General features: G+C 35.8%; 1 protein-coding gene across 1 annotated transcript; it reads left to right on the top strand.

Moving 5' to 3' along the window:
• Positions 1–2,299: 2,299 nt before the first annotated feature.
• Positions 2,300–9,247, top strand: LOC135157632 (uncharacterized). Its single transcript, XM_064113979.1, has 2 exons — positions 2,300–2,827; positions 5,302–9,247. Exon 2 carries the CDS (start codon positions 5,415–5,417, stop codon positions 7,395–7,397), a length of 1,983 nt encoding a protein of 660 aa, XP_063970049.1. The 5' UTR covers positions 2,300–2,827; positions 5,302–5,414; the 3' UTR covers positions 7,398–9,247.
• Positions 9,248–11,225: the final 1,978 nt, after the last annotated feature.

The raw sequence follows: 11,225 nt of genomic DNA, 5'->3' as shown, positions 1-11,225 counted from the left end.
AAGATGCACCGAGATAATCATAAAGCTATTATAACATTAAAAATATATATACATACATGTGCAAACGATAAAGCCTCCCTTTGCATATTAGTTGGCAATACTTGAAATTCAGTAGAAATTGCGAGTACTAGAATAAAAAATACTAGTAATTATCATTTCAGTATAAACAATTTAGTATTTCATTCCAAAAATACATGCATGTAGTATTAACAAATTAGTTCCAATTTTTTTTTACTGTATTACCTCCAATGTGTGTGTGACTGTTCATTCATATTTCAATTATCACGAGAAAATAGGAGAAAAGTTATGAGATAAAATTATTTGCGTAAATCTAAACAGATTGTATTTACAATAAACAATTCAAACATGTCAAGCCAATTCCATTTTTTTTTTAAAGATTACAATATCCTAAAATTCACGTGAGATCTAAGTAAATTTGCACTACACATTTGTGGTTTCATGATACAATGGCAAATACAGATTGAAAAAAAAAATCATTGTTGTGTCTAACTTATAGATCAAAGCAGGCTATGATCTTGCCGAGACCAAAAATTAAATTCATAAAAAGCAGAACAAACACCCTTAAGTTTTACCATTAATGTGGTCATAACTTTAGTATTTCAATCTGAGAGACGTGGGTTCAATTCCAAGCTTTGTTGTGTTTCCGCTAGCAATAAAATTACCAACATTGCGCTGTACTTATCCCCGTTGAGGTAAATGGGTACCCAGTAGGAAAATAAATCCTCGAATGCTCAAGCGCAACAATCAAGGTAGCCGTGCTAAAGCCGAGGTAATAATAACATTATCATGTTAAGAAGGGCCCGCTGGATGAAAAGTTTTCTGAACTGATGTGTTTACCTTGGGTAAGATATGACGTTATTATTATTATTATTATTATTATTATCATTATTTGTATTATTAGTAGTATTGTTATTATCAGTTTTAGTAGTAACAATAGTAGTAGTAAAAATATAATCATTAATTATTATCATTATTATTATTTACTGTTATTATTATTATTAATAGAAGTAGTATTAATATTACTGTTAGTATTATTATTACTAAGATTATTATTATTAATATCATCATCACCATCATCATCATTAGTTTTATTGGTATGATAGCACGATCTATTCGTTGACTGTTCACACGACGTCACATGTAAAACAACCCGGGTCCCGTAACACAAATGTTAGCGATTAATCGCTTAATGAAACTACCTACCAAGACCGTCGTTGCATGCGCATTTACACTGATCAGTACATTGTCTAGGAACCAATCAGAATTGTTCCTTCAAATCATGGATTATTCACTAACCTTTGTGTTACGGGGTCCCGGTCGTCGGGTGCATCATCGACAACGTGCGTTGCTCATTTTGTTGATTGAGAAATTGTACAAACATGCTGGAAGCCATAAACAAATAAAATTAACAATTGATACATTAGCACCCGAATCCAGACAAAGTGAGAAAACTACTTTCAAACAACCGGTGTTGGAAGCCTTTTTTTTAAATGGGTGGATCATGATCGTTTCAAGTTCCGTGTAAAAGAAGAGAAACTACTGTGTTTCCTTTTATTAGATCGAACACAAGCATGAAATTAAAAGCAGTTCTAAAAGTAAGTTTTCATAGTTTACATACTCGCCCCCTAAGTAATCGAAAAACTGATAATTCGAACATCAGTTCAGGATACAGTCAAGACTGGTGACTGGCTGACGAATCAAATCCTCAGACACAGGGTCATGATGGTGATGCTGATCAGGATAAACTCTGCTTGGCCATCTACAGGTTGGATGTTCATGGTTTTACCCAGCCATGCTAAAGGGGAGTAGAGGCATGGACACCCCCCCCCCCACCCTCTCCATCCATGAAACTTCGTTATCCTACATTTTTATTGTAATCATAACGAAAATCTACGTTGAGAGTGCATCGGATCCTTTTGTGTTTCCAGCATAAAAAAATAGTGCGCATATGTGAAAAGTTTACTCGCTTCGGCTTCTCGTCATAATATTTTGGAACACTTTATCCCCTTCCAGCCAGAAATAGGCGTGCATCAGCATGAAACTAACAAAACACACGTGTGTGCATAAGGAAGAGTAACACCCTACATTAAGCAAATTGAAATCGTTTACCTTTCTCAAGGAATTTGAAGTTTGATCAAAGGGAAAGCTAAACGCAGGGGGTGAAAGTCACAAAAGGTGTTTGATTTAGGGACGGTGATATCTGCCTTGGTGAAAACACACAGTAACAGAAACCAAGGACGATCATGACACACAGTGACAAATCACCAAATAAAGATTAGTCATTTGCAATTGCAACATTGATGGGACGGTGAAGGGGTTGGCTTGGACTAAAGGGCAGAATCGTTCATGCGTAACGCTTCTAAATGGGTATCATTTTGAATATTTAAGGAAAAGATGGATATAAGTTTGGCAGCTAAAGAACTACGACCTTGCGCAAACATCTGACATATAAGAAATGCGCTTCGAATAAAAAAGTTATGAATCCTTTCACCAATGACGATCATATTCATGTGCCTTCTGTGTCGATGGCAACGTCTCGTACTTCTGTACTTGGTCGCGAAAAGAATCCCCAGGAATAAGTGGACTCACGTGAATAATTGTGAATAATTAACAAATCATCATACATAAATAACGGCGGTAATGAGGAAATAGCACTGGTTCATCTCTTGGCGGAAAAAAATGAAATGAATGGAGAAAAGAACTGGTTTACGAGAGCTATCGATTCAAGCTGAGAAAAGGGTGTCTGGACGAACGTGTATGGTGGAGACCAACTTTGTGCAAAAGTTCCTAGAGGAATTGGAATAAGGTAAGAACATTTCATTTGCAATACACCGAACAAACGCCTTTTAAAATTTCATGTACTTTCTTTTAGCCCGTCACTCTAACATCTATTATTTAAAGTTTATAATATTTAATAGCAAGTTTAGACAACTTATAAGATTTCAAACAACTTGATTTTAGAGTGACAGGCTTGCACCACTTGCTAAAAAGAAAATAAAGTTTTAAAGAAATATTCGAAAATTCATTTTTTTTTTATGGGAAGCAAAGGACAGCAAATGGTAAAATGAGTGAGCTTTTGGGGAAAAAAAAATGTAAGAAGAAGAATGAAAATGTTAAAGAAAATAAAAAGTGGGGGTTTTGAACAACTGTAAAAAGTAGATTGAAAAGTTAAATTAAGCATCAAGTTTATCACAATTATTGTTCACTTCATATTATCTCATCCGTATACTGTTTTGTCCGTTTTTTCTTTTTTGAATCAACTAGATTTATTAAGTTTTATTGAATATCGTGTTTTCCCTTTTCATTGGTCTATAGAGTGATGATGTACATAAAACATACAAATAAAAAAAAACCTTCAACTGTGCAGTGCATTTAGGCTTAGATCGACTATTTGAAGAGTTTGTTTGCAAAAGGGGCTAGATACTTTCGACCATTGCGAGAAAATCATGCCTTTTATTCTCCCATATTGCAATATTCTTATGCGAAACTAAATTGTCATGATAAACTACTTTACCATGTGAACATAGAATTGGGTATAAAAGAAACATACCTGTCTTCATATCTTTTAAATATTTATTTAAAAAATTCACCATTGTGGATCTAGCCCCGTTCGAACAAATGAAATGGATCCAATCCCTTTTGAATAAAAAAGTGATTTTTCTTTGCCATTTTTATTCACATTTTGATGGGAATTTCAACTTTGTTGGGGGTATCATCAGAGCGACTAAAAATATATATATTGAGACCCAAAATAATCAAATTTCATTTTTTCAAATGGATCCAACCCCTTTTGCAAATGAGCTCTTTAGAAGAGTTTGTTTGCAAAAGGGGTTAGATCCACTTAAGACTATTTCAAGAAAACAATTTTTTTTTGTTCTCCCACTATTGCAATATTTTTATGCAAAACTAAATATGCATGATAGCCTACCATGTGAACATAGAATTGGGTATAAGATAAATCTGCCTGGCTTCATATTTTTTTAAAATATTATTTTCCAAATATTACCTTTGTGGATCCAACCCCTTTTGCAAACAAACTGAAATGGATCTAACCCCTTAGAAAAAAGTGATTTGCCATTTGTGTCCATTTTTTTAATGGGAATTTAAACTTTTCTTTGGTATCATGTTATAAAGCCACTAAAAATATATATATTGAGACAAAAACAATTCAAATTTGATGAAAAATTGATCTCACCCCTTTTGAGCTCTTCATTTCAAAGTCGTGATTTGTTATCTAAAAATTGCATGGAGTTAATGTAACAATTTGAAACAGGCAATCAAATATAGAAAATATCCAACAAAGAACAAAATCGAGACATACCAAAATTGTAATACGAAGAGGAATAGATCATGTGGCTTAAACATTTTTCAGGCGTGGCGGAAACGTTTTAAACAAAGGTTATAGATATAGAAGTAATCATTTTATTCATGGCTAACGATCCGCAGAACAAAATAGCACTATTCATATTAAATAACGTCCATACCTCTCTTTAATTCAATCGCCATTCAACCCGAATATCAAGTCGGCTGTAGTAACACCGGGGAAATAAGAGAAACGCATTGAGTTTAGACTGTTAGACAACCTGTTTAAAACTTTGTAAGTAATAGGTGTTATAGTGACGGGCTTCAACAGTTTGCTTAACATCTTAAGCAGTGTAATTTGGATATTTCCCCCCATTGTATTCAATAGTTACTAACATCCCCCGTCTGACCATGATTTCAAATATGCCTAAAACATTAGCAAACAATCAATACGAGTGAAATATTACCCATATTGTCGATGTTGCGACTATCAAAGTACTCTTGGTTAACTCTTGTACTAAATCATCTTTAGAATAATTCAAAACGTGTTTAAAGAGAAATTCCAGTAGTTGCAGTAAACACTGATTTCATGAGAAAGTCTGTAAAACCAGGCTTAATTGTCAGTATATCATCGAGGATCTAGATCTGGTACAGTTACATAAACTGAACTTTGTGAAATCTTGAAATCTACGCTGAAAAATGTTCAGACTGAACTTCCCCAACACAGATAAGCGCACGTGGGACAGTGTATAATTATTGCTTTGAGCGTCGGGCCCGACGCTCTACCCGAATCCTGTGCTTATTTGCTGATTTCTCAGCAATTACACAATTTCTTCCAGAATCCTTTGGCACATGCGTTTTATTTATACAAACAGACACTTTGGTGGTAATTTCATTGGATTCTGTACGAACTCATTTTGATATCGTTACCAAAACTAGAATTCACCTTTAATTCCTTTATTTATTTTCTTTTCATAGGTGGCAAATAATCACGCAGAATACAAAGTTTCACAAGACTAACGTCATTGCGGATTATAATACTCCCAATTGCGTTTCGCCTGAGATCTTGTGTGAATTAAAATATAAAAACAATGAGAAAAAGCAACGAGGACGCGCGTTCAAGCCAAATTTTCTTCACTGCAAGGGTCAAGAACAAGAGAGAAGATACCAAGCTGAAATACGAGATGAAGCTCCTGGAACGCGAATTCGGACATACCATATTCTCTATCCACAAGGACATTCGCGATCTCAAAGCCGAACTCAAAGTAACCAAACGAAGCAGCGGCCACAGTGCGGAAGGTTGGTTCGCAGGAGATGATGACGAAAGTGTTGGGAATATTTCTAGTCGTAGGACGCGATCGACGAAGAGCGCAGAGGGTATCAGACGTCGCACGAAAGTCCTTGAACGTCATCAAAAGCAAAACAGGGTGTTTTCTGCTCCTGCAGTCAGAAATCCTCGGGACAATTCGTTGGGGAGTAGGGTGACGAAGAATCCTGATGCAGAAAGAGTTCGGCAAGATGACCATGTTAATTCAAAATCCACGGGTGGGGAAGTGCGTCTGTCGAAAGTTAAATCCTTAATCACACAGAAACATAGCATGAAACCTTCTGCAACGAAAAAAGTACCTGCTGGAGATGATTTTGCAGCAGATGTATCCTTACGCATAGACAAGCACTGTGACAAAGACGAGCCTATTTCAAATGAAAACAGATCTGCAGACACCGAAAATGATTATTCTAACGAAACTATAAGTTCTAATTTACAGTCTGTTCCCACTTCCAAACCTATAAAACAGAACAGCTTCCTAAATCCAATTGCAAAGCAAAACTGGGAAACAGAATTCGCAAGTAGTTCCGTGAATGATCATCCAGCACATCTGAAGCCGTCCCAGGCTAAATCTGTTGAACGTCCCCTGTCACCAATGATGAAGGTATTGGTCAAAGATCGCTGGTTGAAACCATCCCTGAAAAAGAGAACAAATGGCATGAATAATGACGATGTTCTTGACAGACCAAAGAAGACAGTTAGAATTGCCACCAATTCATCGCATTTTCGAAATGATTTTCAAAGAAGCCATACTGATAATACTACGGCTAACCAGCCGATAAGCCATCTCAATACGCAGAATATTATGCAACAGAAGAAATCCCCATCATTTGTGACAGATTCTATTTCGGCTGTAGATCATCAGTCTTTTACGAATCCCATGAGTATTAGAAGTGGAGCGTTGCCGAGCTCGAACATGTCGAAAGATGAGTCAATGAAAAACTCTGTAAATGTTATTCCTGATGTCCGCAAGAAGGTGATGTCTTCGGATGAAATCAAAATGAAAAGAAAACGGGACAATTTGCTGGCGAGCTCAGTATCTGCCCTTTTGGCTGGAAAGGTCCTTGGGCAAGGAAACAAAGAGGGGATCAGCAAAACTGAGAAAGAGGATGACGCCGACGATAGACCAGGATCTGGAACGGAGAGAGGCAGATCTCCTTCTCCAAAGCTTCGCAGACGATTCAGCTTTGGAACGATCGCACAACTTGCAATGAATCAACATAAAGCTTTCCCGGTCGAAAAGAAAGCTACACTTGGAAGCCGACTAAAGCTGAAAACTCCGGCGGAGGAATCCGAGAGGAATATCCAAATACACAAAAGTGTTTTAGTAAACGATTCTGATTCGGACGACGATAATCATAAGAACGATTACACACCAGCAAAACCGGCTATCGACCTTAAGAATGTGAAATCGAAAATATCGAACCAGTGGAATCAGGACGCAGTGTTGGAGAAACCGCCAACTTTATCAGACGACACTTTTCAGCTTCAGCGATCGCTGGCAGCAGCACATATATCGCGAGGACGCGATCTACGCGATATGCAAGACGATAACGAGGTCGATCCTGTGAAGGTGATCGATGATGATCGTAAATCGGCGCTTGTGTTGAAATTAAAAGCGTTCAATAAATTATTAGTGGGTGGTGACAAGCAAGAGAAGAGGAGAAAAAGTGTGATGGATGCTATACACGCAGGTACTGATGGAAAACAAATATTAAAACTTATGAGATTAGCTAACAAAGATTAATGCCTCGTCAATAAATCACTCCACGAGATTTGATTAGCAGATATACACTCTTAAAATTGTTGGGCAAAAAATGACCAACTTATAACCAACCCTGGTGCAACATGATGTCCACACAACTATTGATTAAAATCTGCCCAATTGGGTAATAAAAACATTACTAATAATGGGTTATAAATTAGCTCAATTGTTTAATAATTTCCAAGAATATATATATCTTGTTACCAACATACATTACCCAACACAGTGGACAATGTTGCCCAACATTTTTAGTGTGTATCGGTTTATAAATGGTGGAGTTGAGGTGGAATGCAGTTTGATAATGACTCTTTCTCAGGTGTGTTAGGCTGAACTAGTGCATGGGTTGTCGTGAGTAAATAGATACAGTATTTATTAAAGAGTATAACTTTGGCCAGGATACAAATGGAGGAAGGGTGAAAAATTCCCAATATGAGATTAAAATAATACCTAGTAAACAATATCTCGCCGATGTCTACCAAACCAACGCCCAGGGCCACTTTTTTTACCCAAATCAAAACAAACTACCGTACTTTTGTTGTCTTTTTACCAAGTGCAAGTCAGGTAGCGGGGCACTGTCTTTACAAAGAGGACATATGTCCATGCTCGTAATCAAAAACATGTAAAAGGGGTTGTATTCCATTGCCAGGGAGATGAAAACTTGTTGATGATTCTCTAAGAAGGAAGGATGATAACCTGCTTGGAGTCCATTTTGAAAGTTCATTTACGAGCACAATATCCACCTTACAATGAGCCTCCCTCCCCCCGCCTATCCTCTCCCAGTGTGGTGTATATGTTGTATCTGCTCCAATTGCACGTTTTATTAGTTGGTGATTCGTAATTTTTTCTGTTTCTGTTCCGTTAGTTTCAACTTCGATCTCACTCATACAAGACGACAGAAAGTTAATGTGTACTACCTTTGTGGCTACAATGAGACTCGTTTCTCATCGCGATTAAGACAATGCTCCTACTATGGTGTAAAACAAAAAAAGAGCAAATTCGCGAGCTGATCAGACGCTATCGTTGTAGATAGTACATTTGACCTAGAATTTTCTTGATTTTATTTTTCATTCAATGATTAATTTTGAGTAAAAGGGAACTAGTTTGCTCCCGGCCGTTTGAATCATTACGGTTATTCAACATAGCCTACTAAAGTAACTCAGTCGACAATTCGGCGGCAAGCGCTATTAGAGATACTGAGCAAGGCTCACCATGGCTTTTGGAAAGGAGGGGTGTTGGAGTGAAATCGAGATTAAAACTAATGCAAAAGACAGAGGTGTCGATACAGGATGGGGCGGGGCGCGGGCAATTTCCACCATGAATATATGAGGCAAACACATCGTTTCCCCCCTCCAATATTTTTTAGAACTTGAAATTAAAGTATAATATACAAAACAAATCTATATCATAGTTTCCTCGCAGAGTGCGCAGAAGATTTTTTTTCTTCAGCTTTGGCCCGCCCCCCCCCCAAAAAAAAAAAAAAAAAACCATGGATGGCCGCTTCTGAGAGAAGTGACAAATTTCGGTCTTGTCCTGGCTCGGTATTTGATTAGTTAATATTATTATCTGCTTTGTATTTCACTGCCAAAAATCTACTTATTGCATTATTTTCTCTCCCCAAAAACAAATGTTCTGTAACTTTGTTTGGCATGCATGATTACTGAAATAAAAACGAAATTTCAACAAAATTGTTCTTTGAGATTTTTTTTTCAATTGTCTCGCAACTAAGATGCACTTTTTTTTAATTTGTGGTTTCCCTTTTATTCCTTTTACCCCACTCTCTGTTATCAGATGTTTGTCTAATTGCAAAATGAATACAACTTAAATGATGCCACAAATACAACGATTTAATGTCATTCTTGTCGTTATGTCAATTATGAATATTATGAAAATACACATTTCATTGTTCGAAAAAGATATTTGAAATACAAATGCTCCGAAAATTAATTTTGCCCAATTCAGCAGGAAACGAGTAAAAGTAGTAGCATAAGTATTACTAGGCATGGCAAAATACAAGTAATATTATTAGTACTAGAAGTAGTAGTCAACGTAGTAGTAGTAGTAATAGTAGTAGTAGTAGTAGTAGTAGTAGTAGTAGTAGTAGTAGTAGTAGTAGTAGTAATAGAATAAGCAGAAGAAGAAGAAAAGAAGAAATAATGATGTGAAGAAGAAAGCGCAAAAAGAAGGAGAAAACAGGATAAAAGTAGTATTGGATATTGCAGATGGCGCTCTTCAACTAGCTCTTTCGGAGCCATTGACGGACACAAGCCTCTCATTACATCTTCATAAACCTAGGCCTATCCACAAGTTCAATTTGGACCCCTATCCCCCCCCCCCAAAAAAAAAAGCAGAAATAAATAAACAAATACATAAATAAATAGATAAATAAATAAGAATACAATGAATGAATAAATTAATGAATGAATAAATGAAATAATACTGAATAGAAAAAGTAAAAATATGAAATGAAATGAACATGTAATAAAAAATATAGATAACAAATAACATATATCTTAATGACCCAAGTTGTACGTAATTTTGATTTTGATTCCCCAGCCCCCCCCCCCTCCCAAAAAGAAATACATGTAAACATAAAATGAATAAATATATAAACAAGAATAATGAAAAAAAAGTAAAGGCAGAAATGATTAATAAAATTAGTTTAAATTATATAAATTAATAATATGAAATAATTGAAAAAAACTTAAATATATCTTGATAACCCAAGGTATTTACACAAGTTTGATTTGGACCCCCCCCCCTCCAAAAAAATGAAATAAAAAATGGAAATAATCATAAATAATTAATAAAAAAAACCTTTAAAAAAACAAGAGAACGGTAGTCAGTTCTTCAGTGGAAAATTTAAAAAAATGAAGTAGGCTCCGTATTAAACAATAATTTTGAGAAATCTTGATGTGACCGCGGTTGTAGTAGTAGTAGTTATAGTAGTTACACGAGGTTCAAATGAGGTTTTATGCACGTGGCAGTAGAGGGCGCTCTGTAATGAGCTCATCCAGAGTCATTGACCACAAGGTTTGATTTAAAGCGGAATCCAACCCAAATAAAAAGTTGTTTGTAGAGGAAGAAGAAAAATCACACAAGTTGATACATGAAAGTTTGAACAATATCGGACAAACAATTAGAAAGTTATGGATTTTGTAAAGTTGTAAAAATCGGTTATCACAATCCCCATTTGTGATGTCATAGGGATGTAAGGCAAGGACTACTTTAAAGAAAAAATGACTAAAATATCTTCTTTCTTTTTTTAGTTTTGCTTCATATTATATATTTTTTTGGTGAGGACATTTTACATAAAGTACCTGGCCCTTGTCCGATTTTACTTCCCAGTTGCCAATTTGTAAATTTGCATAGTCTTAGGGGACTCAATTTTAAAGCAGCCATAACTTTTGTATTGCTTGTCAGATTTTCCTTCTTGTATTTCTTTTATCATTCATTGCTTAAAGGTCAAGTCCACCCCAGAAAACAATTATGATTTTTATCAATGGAAAAATCAAAAGAAAAAGTGAGTGAGTGGTGTCATCAGTCTTCCCATTTGCGTACCAATCAGGATGTGAATATAACTGTTTTGTGAAATTAAGCAAAACTTCAGAATATTATAACTTTCATATTTTTAATCTGATTTGATGGATTTTTCAGTGTTATGCTTCTTGGATTGTTCTCTTTTTATTCAAACCAACTTTTTGTTGGGGTGAACCCGTCCTTTAAGGAAGGGGTGACAAATAAAGTTCATTGTATGTTCAGTGGCTATGCTGTTGTAGGAAATGTGTTTTTATTATCAATATTATTATGGTC

The sequence above is a fragment of the Lytechinus pictus genome, chromosome 19 (assembly GCF_037042905.1).
Source record: "Lytechinus pictus isolate F3 Inbred chromosome 19, Lp3.0, whole genome shotgun sequence".
Lineage (NCBI taxonomy): Eukaryota > Metazoa > Echinodermata > Echinoidea > Temnopleuroida > Toxopneustidae > Lytechinus > Lytechinus pictus.
Note: the sequence above shows the minus strand (reverse complement) of the source record. Positions and strands in the feature narration are given on the sequence as shown.

Coding starts and splice junctions, on each gene's coding strand:
- LOC135157632 (XM_064113979.1), top strand. CDS start 5,415: ATGAGAAAAAGCAACGAGGACGCGCGTTCAAGCCAAATTTTCTTCACT.